A 13,690-nucleotide genomic window follows, 5' to 3' on the forward strand; every position below is an offset into this window, starting at 1 on the left:
TCTAACCTGCTTGTATCTCCTTTCTGCCCCCTTTCTATCCATCACTCCTCTCTTCCCCCCCACCCCATACTCTGTCTCTCTCTAACCTGCTTGTATCTCCTTTCTCTTCATTTTCTATCCATCACTCCTCTCTTCCCCCCCGCCCATACTCTGTCTCTCTCCTCTAACCTGCTTGTATCTCCTTTCTCTTCATTTTCTATCCATCACTCCTCTCTTCCCCCGCCCATACTCTGTCTCTCTCCTCTAACCTGCTTGTATCTCCTTTCTCTTCATTTTCTATCCATCACTCCTCTCTTCCCCCCGCCCATACTCTGTCTCTCTCCTCTAACCTGCTTGTATCTCCTTTATGCCCCCCTTTCTATCCATCACTCCTCTTCCCCCCCGCCCATACTCTGTCTCTCTCTAACCTGCTTGTATCTCCTTTCTCTTCATTTTCTATCCATCACTCCTCTCTTCCCCCCGCCCATACTCTGTCTCTCTCCTCTAACCTGCTTGTATCTCCTTTATCTTCCCTTTCTATCCATCACTCCTCTCTTCCCCCCGCCCATACTCTGTCTCTCTCCTCTAACCTGCTTGTATCTCCTTTATGCCCCCTTTCTATCCATCACTCCTCTCTTCCCCCCGCCCATACTCTGTCTCTCTCCTCTAACCTGCTTGTATCTCCTTTCTCTTCATTTTCTATCCATCACTCCTCTCTTCCCCCCGCCCATACTCTGTCTCTCTCCTCTAACCTGCTTGTATCTCCTTTCTCTTCATTTTCTATCCATCACTCCTTCTTCCCCCGCCCATACTCTGTCTCTCTCCTCTAACCTGCTTGTATCTCCTTTCTCTTCATTTTCTATCCATCACTCCTCTCTTCCCCCGCCCATACTCTGTCTCTCTCCTCTAACCTGCTTGTATCTCCTTTCTCTTCATTTCTATCCATCACTCCTCTCTTCCCCCCGCCCATACTCTGTCTCTCTCCTCTAACCTGCTTGTATCTCCTTTCTCTTCATTTTCTATCCATCACTCCTCTCTTCCCCCCCCCATACTCTGTCTCTCTCCTCTAACCTGCTTGTATCTCCTTTCTCTTCATTTTCTATCCATCACTCCTCTCTTCCCCCGTCTCTGTCTCTCTCCTCTAACCTGCTTGTATCTCCTTTCTCTTCATTTTCTATCCATCACTCCTCTCTTCCCCGCCCATACTCTGTCTCTCTCCTCTAACATCCTGCTTGTATCTCCTTTCTCTTCATTTTCTATCCATCACTCCTCTCTTCCCCCCGCCCATACTCTGTCTCTCTCCTCTAACCTGCTTGTATCTCCTTTCTCTTCATTTTCTATCCATCACTCCTCTCTTCCCCCGCCCATACTCTGTCTCTCTCCTCTAACCTGCTTGTATCTCCTTTCTCTTCATTTTCTATCCATCACTCCTCTCTTCCCCCCGCCCATACTCTGTCTCTCTCCTCTAACCTGCTTGTATCTCCTTTCTCTTCATTTTCTATCCATCACTCCTCTCTTCCCCCGCCCATACTCTGTCTCTCTCCTCTAACCTGCTTGTATCTCCTTTCTCTTCATTTTCTATCCATCACTCCTCTCTTCCCCCCGCCCATACTCTGTCTCTCTCCTCTAACCTGCTTGTATCTCCTTTATGCCCCCCTTTCTATCCATCACTCCTCTCTTCCCCCCGCCCATACTCTGTCTCTCTCCTCTAACCTGCTTGTATCTCCTTTATGCTTCCTTTTCTATCCATCACTCCTCTCTTCCCCCCGCCCATACTCTGTCTCTCTCCTCTAACCTGCTTGTATCTCCTTTCTCTTCATTTTCTATCCATCACTCCTCTCTTCCCCCCTGTCTCTCCCATACTCTGTCTCTCTCCTCTAACCTGCTTGTATCTCCTTTATGCTTCCCCTTTCTATCCATCACTCCTCTCTTCCCCCCCCACCCATACTCTGTCTCTCTCCTCTAACCTGCTTGTATCTCCTTTCTGCTTCATTTTCTATCCATCACTCCTCTCTTCCCCCCGCCCATACTCTGTCTCTCTCCTCTAACCTGCTTGTATCTCCTTTATGCCCCCTTTCTATCCATCACTCCTCTCTTCCCCCGCCCATACTCTGTCTCTCTCCTCTAACCTGCTTGTATCTCCTTTATGCCCCCCTTTCTATCCATCACTCCTCTCTTCCCCCCGCCCATACTCTGTCTCTCTCCTCTAACCTGCTTGTATCTCCTTTCTTCATTTCTATCCATCACTCCTCTCTTCCCCCGCCATACTCTGTCTCTCCTCTACTGTCTCTTCCTATCCATAACCTCTCTTCCCCGCCCATACTCCTTTCCTCTAACCTGCTTGTATCTCCTTCTCTTCATTTTCTATCATCACTCCTCTCTTCCCCCGCCCATACTCTGTCTCTCTCCTCTAACCTGCTTGTATCTCCTTTATGCCCCCCTTTCTATCCATCACTCCTCTTCCCCCACGCCCATACTCTGTCTCTCTCCTCTAACCTGCTTGTATCTCCTTTCTCTTCATTTTCTATCCTTCACTCCTCTTCCCCCCGCCCATACTCTGTCTCTCTCCTCTAACCTGCTTGTATCTCTTTTATTTCTTTCTCCATCACTCTCTTCCCCCGCCCATACTCTGTCTCTCTCCTCTAACCTGTTGTATCTCCTTTCTCTTCATTTTCTATCCATCACTCCTCTCTTCCCCCGCCCATACTCTGTCTCTCTCCTCTAACCTGCTTGTATCTCCTTTCTCTTCATTTTCTATCCATCACTCCTCTCTTCCCCCCGCCCATACCTGTCATAACCTCTGTCTCTTTCCTCTAATCCATCACTCCTTGCCCATATCTCCTTCTAACTCTTCATTTTTTCTATCCATCACTCTTCTCTCCCCCGCCTGCATACTCTGTCTCTCTCCTCTAACCTGCTTGTATCTCCTTTCCCCTTCATTTCTATCCATCACTCCTCTCTTCCCCCCCCATACTCTGTCTCTCTCCTCTAACCTGCTTGTATCTCCTTTATCTTCATTTTCTATCCATCACTCCTCTTCCCCCGCCCATACTCTGTCTCTCTCTCTAACCTGCTTGTATCTCCTTTCTCTTCATTTTCTATCCATCACTCCTCTCTTCCCCCCGCCCATACTCTGTCTCTCTCCTCTAACCTGCTTGTATCTCCTTTCTCTTCATTTTCTATCCATCACTCCTCTCTTCCCCCGCCCATACTCTGTCTCTCTCCTCTAACCTGCTTGTATCTCCTTTCTCTTCATTTTCTATCCATCACTCCTCTCTTCCCCCGCCCATACTCTGTCTCTCTCCTCTAACCTGCTTGTATCTCCTTTATGCCCCCTTTCTATCCATCACTCCTCTTCCCCCGCCCATACTCTGTCTCTCTCCTCTAACCTGCTTGTATCTCCTTTCTCTTCATTTTCTATCCATCACTCCTCTCTTCCCCCGCCCATACTCTGTCTCTCTCTCTAACCTGCTTGTATCTCCTTTCTCTTCATTTTCTATCCATCACTCCTCTCTTCCCCCGCCCATACTCTGTCTCTCTCCTCTAACCTGCTTGTATCTCCTTTCTCTTCATTTTCTATCCATCACTCCTCTCTTCCCCCCCCATACTCTGTCTCTCTCCTCTAACCTGCTTGTATCTCCTTTCTCTTCATTTTCTATCCATCACCTCTCTTCCCCCGCCCATACTCTGTCTCTCCTCTAACCTGCTTGTATCTCCTTTCTCTTCATTTTCTATCCATCACTCCTCTCTTCCCCCCGCCCATACTCTGTCTCTCTCCTCTAACCTGCTTGTATCTCCTTTATGCCCCCCTTTCTATCCATCACTCCTCTTCCCCCCGCCCATACTCTGTCTCTCTCTAACCTGCTTGTATCTCCTTTCTCTTCATTTTCTATCCATCACTTCTCTTCCCCCCCCATACTCTGTCTCTCTCCTCTAACCTGCTTGTATCTCCTTTCTCTTCCCTTTCTATCCATCACTCCTCTCTTCCCCCCCGCCCATACTCTGTCTCTCTCCTCTAACCTGCTTGTATCTCCTTTATGCCCCCTTTCTATCCATCACTCCTCTCTTCCCCCGCCCATACTCTGTCTCTCTCCTCTAACCTGCTTGTATCTCCTTTTCTTCCCTTTCTATCCATCACTCCTCTCTTCCCCCCCCGCCCATACTCTGTCTCTCTCCTCTAACCTGCTTGTATCTCCTTTCTCTTCATTTTCTATCCATCACTCCTCTTCCCCCCCCCATACTCTGTCTCTCTCCTCTAACCTGCTTGTATCTTTTATGCCCCCCTTCTATCCATCACTCCTCTCTTCCCCCCGCCCATACTCTGTCTCTCCTCTAACCTGCTTGTATCTCCTTATGCTCCTTTCTCCATCACTCCTCTCTTCCCCCCCGCCCATACTTTCTCTCTCCTCTAACCTCCTTGTATCTCCTTTATGCCCCCCTTTCTATCCATCACTCCCTTCCCCCGCCCATACTCTGTCTCTCTCCTCTAACCTGCTTGTATCCCCTTTCTCTTCATTTTCTATCCATCACTCCTCTCTTCCCCCCGCCCATACTGTCTCTCTCCTCTAACCTGCTTGTATCTCCTTTATGCCCCCCTTTCTATCCATCACTCCTCTCTTCCCCCGCCCATACTCTGTCTCTCTCTCTAACCTGCTTGTATCTCCTTTATGCCCCCTTTCTATCCATCACTCCTTCCCCCCCGCCCATACTCTGTCTCTCTCCTCTAACCTGCTTGTATCTCCTTTCTCTTCATTTTCTATCCATCACTCCTCTCTTCCCCCCGCCCATACTCTGTCTCTCTCCTCTAACCTGCTTGTATCTCTTTTATGCCCCCTTTCTATCCATCACTCCTCCCCCCCGCCCATACTCTGTCTCTCTCCTCTAACCTGCTTGTATCTCCTTTCTCTTCATTTTCTATCCATCACTCCTCTCTTCCCCCGCCCATACTCTGTCTCTCTCCTCTAACCTGCTTGTATCTCCTTTCTCTTCATTTTCTATCCATCACTCCTCTCTCCCCCCGCCCATACTCTGTCTCTCTCCTCTAACCTGCTTGTATCTCCTTTCTCTTCATTTTCTATCCATCACTCCTCTCTCCCCCCGCCCATACTCTGTCTCTCCCTCTAACCTGCTTGTATCTCCTTTCTCTCATTTTCTATCCATCCTGCTTGTATCTGTCTCTTTCTAACCTGCTTGTATCCCCTTTCTGCCCCCTTTCTATCCATCACTCCTCTTCCCCCGCCCATACTCTGTCTCTCTCCCCTAACCTGCTTGTATCTCCTTTCTCTTCATTTTCTATCCTTCACTCCTCTTTCCCCCGCCCATACTCTGTCTCTCTCCTCTAACCTGCTTGTATCTCCTTTATGCCCCCTTTCTATCCATCACTCCTCTCTTCCCCCGCCCCATACTCTGTCTCTCTCCTCTAACCTGCTTGTATCTCCTTTATGCCCCCTTTCTATCCATCACTCCTCTCTTCCCCCGCCCATACTCTGTCTCTCTCCTCTAACCTGCTTGTATCTCCTTTCTGCCTTCTTTTCTATCCATCACTCCTCTCTTCCCCCACCCATACTCTGTCTCTCTCCTCTAACCTGCTTGTATCTCCTTTATGCTTCCTTTCTATCCATCACTCCTCTTCCCCCGCCCATACTCTGTCTCTCTAACCTGCTTGTATCTCCTTTCTCTTCATTTTCTATCCATCACTCGTCTCTTCCCCCCCGCCCATACTCTGTCGCTCTCTAACCTGCTTGTATCTCCTTTCTCTTCATTTTCTATCCATCACTCCTCTCTTCCCCCGCCCATACTCTGTCTCTCTCCTCTAACCTGCTTGTATCTCCTTTCTCTTCATTTTCTATCCATCACTCCTCTCTTCCCCCGCCCATACTCTGTCCTCTCCTCTAACCTGCTTGTATCTCCTTTATGCCCCCTTTCTATCCATCACTCCTCTCTTCCCCCCCGCCCATACTCTGTCTCTCTCCTCTAACCTGCTTGTATCTCCATTATTCCCCCTTTCTATCCATCACTCCTCTCTCTCCCCCGCCCATACTCTGTCTCTCTCCTCTAACCTGCTTGTATCTCCTTTCTCTTCATTTTCTATCCATCACTCCTCTCTTCCCCCCGCCCATACTCTGTCTCTCTCCTCTAAACCTGCTTGTATCTCCTTTCTCTTCATTTTCTATCCATCACTCCTCTCTTCCCACCTGCCCATACTCTGTCTCTCTCCTCTAACCTGCTTGTATGTCCTTTCTCTTCATTTTCTATCCATCACTCCTCTCTTCCCCCCCGCCCATACTCTGTCTCTCTCCTCTAACCTGCTTGTATCTCCTTTCTCTTCATTTTCTATCCATCACTCCTCTCTTCCCCCCCGCCCATACTCTGTCTCTCTCCTCTAACCTGCTTGTATCTCCTTTCTCTTCATTTTCTATCCATCACTCCTCTCTTCCCACCCGCCCATACTCTGTCTCTCTCCTCTAACCTGCTTGTATCTCCTTTCTCTTCATTTTCTATCCATCACTCCTCTCTTCCCACCCGCCCATACTCTGTCTCTCTCCTCTAACCTGCTTGTATCTCCTTTCTCTTCATTTTCTATCCATCACTCTTCTTCCCCCCGCCCATACTCTGGCTCTCTCCTTTAACCTGCTTGTATCTCCTTTCTCTTCATTTTCTATCCATCACTCTCTCTTCCCACCCGCCCATACTCTGTCTCTCTCCTCTAACCTGCTTGTATCTCCTTTCTCTTCATTTTCTATCCATCACTCTTCTTCCCCCGCCCATACTCTGTCTCTCTCCTCTAACCTGCTTGTATCTCCTTTATGCCCCCTTTTCTATCCATCACTCCTCTCTTCCCCCGCCCATACTCTGTCTCTCTCCTCTAACCTGCTTGTATCTCCTTTATGCCCCCTTTCTATCCATCACTCCTCTCTTCCCCCGCCCATACTCTGTCTCTCTCCTCTAACCTGCTTGTATCTCCTTTCTCTTCATTTTCTATCCATCACTCCTCTTCCCCCGCCCATACTCTGTCTCTCTCCTCTAACCTGCTTGTATCTCCTTTCTCTTCATTTTCTATCCATCACTCCTCTTCCCCCGCCCATACTCTGTCTCTCCTCTAACCTGCTTGTATCTCCTTTCTCTTCATTTCTATCCATCACTCCTCTTCCCCCGCCCATACTCTGTCTCTCTCCTCTAACCTGCTTGTATCTCCTTTCTCTTCATTTTCTATCCATCACTCCTCTCTTCCCCCCGCCCATACTCTGTCTCTCTCCTCTAACCTGCTTGTATCTCCTTTATGCTTCCTTTCTATCCATCACTCCTCTCTTCACCCCCCGCCCATACTCTGTCTCTCTCCTCTAACCTGCTTGTATCTCCTTTATGCCCCCCTTTCTATCCATCACTCCTCTCTTCCCCCCGCCCATACTCTGTCTCTCTCCTCTAACCTGCTTGTATCTCCTTTCTCTTCATTTTCTATCCATCACTCCTCTCTTCCCCCATACTCTGTCTCTCTCCTCTAACCTGCTTGTATCTCCTTTATGCCCCCTTTCTATCCATCACTCTCTTCCCCCCCCATACTCTGTCTCTCTCCTCTAACCTGCTTGTATCTCCTTTATGCCCCCTTTCTATCATCACTCCTCTTCCCCCCCGCCCATACTCTGTCTCTCTCCTCTAACCTGCTTGTATCTCCTTTCTCTTCATTTTCTATCCATCACTCCTCTCTTCCCCCGCCCATACTCTGTCTCTCTCCTCTAACCTGCTTGTATCTCCTTTCTCTTCATTTTCTATCCATCACTCCTCTCTTCCCCCGCCCATACTGTCTCTCTCCTCTAACCTGCTTGTATCTCCTTTCTCTTCATTTTCTATCCATCACTCCTCTCTTCCCCCGCCCATACTCTGTCTCTCTCCTCTAACCTGCTTGTATCTCCTTTATGCCCCCTTTCTATCCATCACTCCTCTCTTCCCCCCCCCCATACTCTGTCTCTCTCCTCTAACCTGCTTGTATCTCCTTTATGCCCCCTTTCTATCCATCACTCCTCTTCCCCCCCCGCCCATACTCTGTCTCTCTCCTCTAACCTGCTTGTATCTCCTTTCTCTTCATTTTCTATCCATCACTCCTCTCTTCCCCCGCCCATACTGTCTCTCTCATCTAACCTGCTTGTATCTCCTTTCTCTTCATTTTCTATCCATCACTCCTCTCTTCCCCCCGACCATACTGTCTCTCTCATCTAACCTGCTTGTATCTCCTTTGCTGTACTACCCCTCTCTCTTTTTCCACCTTTTCTGTCTTTACCCTTCTCCTATATTTTTTGCATTAATCTTTTTCCGGAAGTTTCCACATTGAATCTTTGAAGGGGCACTCCTTAATTATACAATAACGCCTTGTTAAAAACAAAAAGTCATCGTTCCCCCCTCCTCTCTCGATCTCTCTTGCCAGGGTTCTCCATAACTACATGCTGTGGCGGATTGTAGCAGCTCTCAGTGAACACCTGTCCACGGCGTTCCGGAGCACCATCCATGAGTTTTCCCGGGAGATTGACGGTACAGAGCGTCAACTGGAGCTGGGGAGGCTGTGTTTCACCCAGGCCAACAAACACTTCGGCATGGCCCTGGGAGCACTCTTTGTCCAGCAGCACTTCTCCTCTCACAGCAGGGCCAAGGTGGGGCAGCTTCTATCTCTGTCTCTCCTCACAGCAGTGGTGTAAAGTACTTATTAAGTTGTTTTTGGGGTATCTGCACTTTTTACTTTTTCTATTTTAGACATTTTTTACTTTTTCTTCACTACATTCTTAAGAAAATAATGTACTTTTTACTCTATACATTTTCCAACACCCAAAAAGTAGTCATTACATTTTGAATGCTTAGCAGGACAGGAAAATGGTCTGATTCACACTTATCAGGAGAACATCCCTAGTCATCCCTACTGCCGCTGATCTGGCAGACTCACTATACACAAATGCTTTGTTTGTAAATTATGAGTGTGCAACTAGCAATCTGTAAAAATAATAATTACATTTTAAAAATTGTGATGCCTGGTTTGCTTAATATAAGGAATTTGAAATTATTTATACTTTGACTTTTATATTATATAATATAAAAGTAAAAAATAAGTATTTAGCAATTACATGTACTTTTGATACCTAAGTACATTTAAAACCAAATTATTTTAGACTTTTACTCAAGTAGTATTTTACTGGGTGACTTTCACTTGAGTCATTTTCTATTAAGGTATCAACTTTCACTCAAGTATGATAAATGGGTACTTTTTCCACCACTGCCTCACAGCAGGGCCAAGGTGGGGCAGCTTCTATCTCTGTCCCTCTTTCTTTGTTTCTTTCTGTAATGGTCTGGTGATTCTATATGAAGTAGAACTGAAAATGCCTTTATCTCCATCCCACCCTAAGCCTTCCATCATCACACCTTATCCCTCTCTATCCTAGTCTGCTTCTATATAGTAGCTTGTTCATTCTAGGGGATGTGGTTTCCAATGGCATTCCTAACCCCTCTGACCCTTATCTTTATTTAAGCTCTTCATCATCTCTCACTCCTCCCTTCCTTTCTCCTCCCTCTTTCCCTCACTTGTGTTCAATGCCAACATAGCCTCAACCCCCAAACCCTAGCCATTGTATGTAGGAATTTCCTTCATATTACAGTTAACCCATCCTTTCAGTTTCAGATCTATGAAAAGTCCCTGGGAATAGGAGGAAGGGTCCATCTGACTTTGGGCTTACCTGATACAGCTATCTCTCTGGCCCATTCCCAATAGAATCCTTAAAAACAACTGACCTCTAACCCCTGATCTCTTCCCTCAGGTACAGGAGCTGGTAGAGGACATAAAGCACTCACTGAACCTCCGGCTGCAAGAGCTGGACTGGATGGATGAGGTGACCAAGGAGGCAGCCAGGGCCAAGGTCAGGATACCACACTATCTCAAATAGGCCTACTGTAGTACAATGTAGGATGAAAGCAGGGGTTGTCTTATTCTGGATCAGTTTAATACTGGTTTATTAAATCCCTATCTCAGTATGTTGTCTGATACGTTCAGAATGTAAAGTCTTAATCCTTTTAGAGCACTTGCTGAAACAAAAGTGCTCCAGTGTAATCCCATTATAACAGTCTGCTTGATTAGCTGGTCGTGTGTGTGTGTGTGGTCTATGAAGGATATGTCGGCTCAATATGTGCAAAGTCTCTTTCACTCTCTCTTCCCCTCTTTTCTCTGACCCTTTCCTCCCTTCCCTCTCTCAGCTGCAGCATATGATGGTGATGACAGGCTATCCAGACTTCCTACTCAAACCAGAGCTCATAGACCAGGAGTATGGGGTGAGACCACTTTTACTCACAGACGTACTCTCTCCCTTTCTCTCGCTCTCATTGACTCTCTCCATCTCTGTTATTTGTTCTCCAGTTTGATGTGGATGAAAATACCTATTTCAAAAACATCCTCAACAGTATTAATTTTAACATCAAGATGTCTGTCAAGAAGATCCACAAGCAGGTGGACAAGACCGCGTAAGTGATGCTTTCAACTGCTCCAGATGTTCAGTCTCACAATAACACAACTACACACAGATTCAAAGTTCTATGCACCTCTTGGCACAAAACCGTACATTTTATGACAAGAGTAACTGAAGTGAAGATTATACAAGTGATGTACCTACAAATTGACGACACCATAAGCTCGTTTTTTGTGTCATTGTTTAAAATGTGCTCCTAGGACAGAACTCAAAACTGAGCCCTCCACCCAGTACTGCCAAATCATGACTTCCTCTATCACAAATATACTCCTTTCATCATTAATCTCTCCCTCTGCAGAGAAAACATGTCCTCATCCCTCCACCTGTCTGCCCATCTCTCCGCTGTCTGTAGGGCCATCAGTCTTTCCCACCAGAACAAGGGCATCTCTGAATTTCAAAGTTATTAATTTGGGAAATGTCCTCAAATCGATGCGCCTGGATTTAAAGATTATGACGAAGGGAGTGTTTTCTTATGCAGAGAGGAATTATCAATATTGGACTAATTATAGAATATTTTCACCTTAAAAAAAACTGATACGTTTTGAAACAAATTGCCTGTGACACTTAAGTGTCTTTGTGTCTCGTTATTTGAAGATGTTTAGTGAATGTAGGATTAATACATCTCTGATTGACTGTTTCCCTCTCAGGTGGCTCCTTCCCCCTCAGGCCCTCAATGCCTACCATCTCCCAAACAAGAACCAAATGGGTGAGTCAGTGTGTGATCCCATAGCACATCAACGCTCTTAGTATATACAAGATAACACACTCCTTCTTCTTTCTGGTCAATCCATGTGATGAGGCACCCACATGCCCTAACACACTTATTCTGCATTCACTTACTTACACCAGCCCCCCCACACACACTGTCATCTCCCCTCAGTCTTGGCCTCTAGTGGTGTCTGTATCTGCCTCGAGGATTTACTTCACAGAAAAATCAATGGTGAGTTACAGAGCAGGCAGCAGAGGACAGAGAGGGCCAGACAAACACAGCCATCAGCCACAAGAGCTAATGGTTACCCTACCTCTATCTACTCCTCTTATACTGCATCACTGCCTCCCTACCCCTCTCTTTATCTTCTGCTCTCACCTCTTTCTTTACTTGTAGTATTTCCCGCTGGAATCCTTCAGCCCACGCTGTACGACCCCGACTTTCCACAGTGAGTACAACTCTGAATATTTTAATCAACTGCTAATTAAGACACTGATTAGTTGTATCAAGTGAGTTAGTTAATGGCCTAGTAGACTGGAACGAAAGCCTGCACCCGCTGTACTGTAGCACTCCAGGACAACCCTTCTACAGCATTACCAATGCTTTCCTCCTACATTACCCCTCGTATTCTACCTCCAAACCATTCCGCTTTCCGTTAATGGTCACAGTTATACTGCAACCCTCAACTCTCACAGCACGGTATTATTTATTCACGTACTTATTCCATTAGAAGTGATCACCACCACTCCACATAAACGACCGCTGCATCCACCCATGCATACTGATGAATGGAATATGATATTAGATGTGTGTGCGTGGTCCCGTTCCCTGCAGTTATTACTACAGTATCCCTAACCTGCCATATAGACAGAGGCTAGCCCAGTGCTGCTATCAGGCCCCAGGTAATGAAGCCTCACTCAGCCAGTTATTTTATTCAGGTTTGGAGGGCAACTCTCAGCAGGGTATCGACATCCTGTCAGAAAGTCATTTTCAGACTTAGCCATGTGGATAGCCCCGAGCCTCTGGCCGTCCCTGCATCGTATCAGTCTCCATCTGCATGGTCTGCCAGACTATACTAAACACTCCTCACCCACCCAGGTCAAGGAGAGGTGGCCAGGACTCTCACGCTCTTCAGTTATTAATAACAGTTAGATATGATGTCAACAGGTCAGATTATGATGTATGTAATACTCTACTGTTAATACTCTACTGTCCCCTTCAGGACCGGGGTTAGAACTTTAGGCTGAACAGAAGTTTATCAGTTTGTGTTATACTGTGTTATTATAAATATACATTATGTTCATGTCCTCAAATGTTAAGTGATTAGTAACTCATCCCTCCCCTATCCCCCTCTAGATCTCTGAACTATGGAGGAATAGGAGCCATCATCGGTCATGAGCTGACACATGGATATGATGACTGGGGTGAGAGAACTTCCCCTTGTCTTAAATGTGTCCTAGAAAAGCCTCAAATCCAATAGGGTATGAACAGTTGTAGCCTAACAGTAGTAAAACTGTAATGTCAGTATAATATCAGTTCTGAATAAGGGGTTCATGTCTTTGTCCACATTGGTCATCCTAACTTAAGCCTCTTGCCCCCCCCCATCTAAGTGGGTTGTCACTATCAGGCCATGCTGCAAGGTACGGAAGTTCCGCCTCCCCCTATCCCAACCAATGAAATCAGTCAACTTACTTCAGACAGAGTAAAAGGCTATAGCCAACTGTACCTTGCAGCGTGGCCAAATAGTGACCCCCATGCTAAGTGATGTCACCTTACTCTTAGGGGGACAGTATGATCGCCATGGCAACCTGAAGCAGTGGTGGACGGAGGAGTCATACAAGAAGTTCCAGAAGAAAGCAGAGTGCATCGTCAAACTCTACGACAACTTCACCGTCTATAACCAGAAAGTGGGTGCATAGCATACCTTGTTACACTGCTTACTGGACACTCACACACACCTGTAATGGGAGTTGTAATGGTATCTTTCCCCTGTGTGTCTGCAGGTGAATGGTCGTCTGACTCTGGGGGAGAATATAGCAGACATGGGAGGCCTTAAACTGTCTTATTTTGTGAGTGAAATCTTCCAATAGACTGTGCTAGCTGTCAATCATGACTGATTACTCTCTGTCAGGGATCTATTCAATCCGCATTACGGAAGTTCAGCTTTAACACGTCATTGAAATGTAAAAGAAATGTTCCTGCTTTAGAGGAGAATGCATTCATGGTAAACACTATGTTGGCTCAATCGGAAATGATCTTTAAGTTTCTATCGCATTGAATAGAGCCCTCAGTCACTGTCTCTATGGACTAATGACAAGCTGTCTGTAAACCCAGAACTCAAATCTCATCTCTCTACCTCTATCCATTTCTGTTTCACTCTCTCCAGGCATATCAGAAGTGGATCAGAGAACATGGTCCAGAAAGACCTCTCCCTGGACTCAAATACACACATGAACAATTACTCTTCATCGCCTTCGCACAGGTACAAACTATGTAGTGTTGTTTC

General features: G+C 46.5%; 1 protein-coding gene across 2 annotated transcripts in view; it reads left to right on the forward strand.

The window, feature by feature from the left end:
* LOC115115442 (endothelin-converting enzyme-like 1) overlaps positions 1-13,690 on the forward strand; it is a 60,274-nt gene that overhangs the window by 44,866 nt on the left and 1,718 nt on the right. For both annotated transcript variants that reach the window (XM_065024337.1, XM_065024338.1), the window contains exons 7-16: positions 8,399-8,621; positions 9,774-9,872; positions 10,207-10,281; positions 10,367-10,470; positions 11,123-11,181; positions 11,581-11,632; positions 12,541-12,608; positions 12,967-13,091; positions 13,188-13,253; positions 13,571-13,666. In XM_065024337.1, coding sequence (XP_064880409.1) covers positions 8,399-8,621; positions 9,774-9,872; positions 10,207-10,281; positions 10,367-10,470; positions 11,123-11,181; positions 11,581-11,632; positions 12,541-12,608; positions 12,967-13,091; positions 13,188-13,253; positions 13,571-13,666 — 967 coding nt within the window. The remainder of the gene's footprint in view (positions 1-8,398; positions 8,622-9,773; positions 9,873-10,206; positions 10,282-10,366; positions 10,471-11,122; positions 11,182-11,580; positions 11,633-12,540; positions 12,609-12,966; positions 13,092-13,187; positions 13,254-13,570; positions 13,667-13,690) is intronic.

Source organism: Oncorhynchus nerka, linkage group LG11, assembly GCF_034236695.1.
Source record: "Oncorhynchus nerka isolate Pitt River linkage group LG11, Oner_Uvic_2.0, whole genome shotgun sequence".
Classification (NCBI taxonomy): domain Eukaryota; kingdom Metazoa; phylum Chordata; class Actinopteri; order Salmoniformes; family Salmonidae; genus Oncorhynchus; species Oncorhynchus nerka.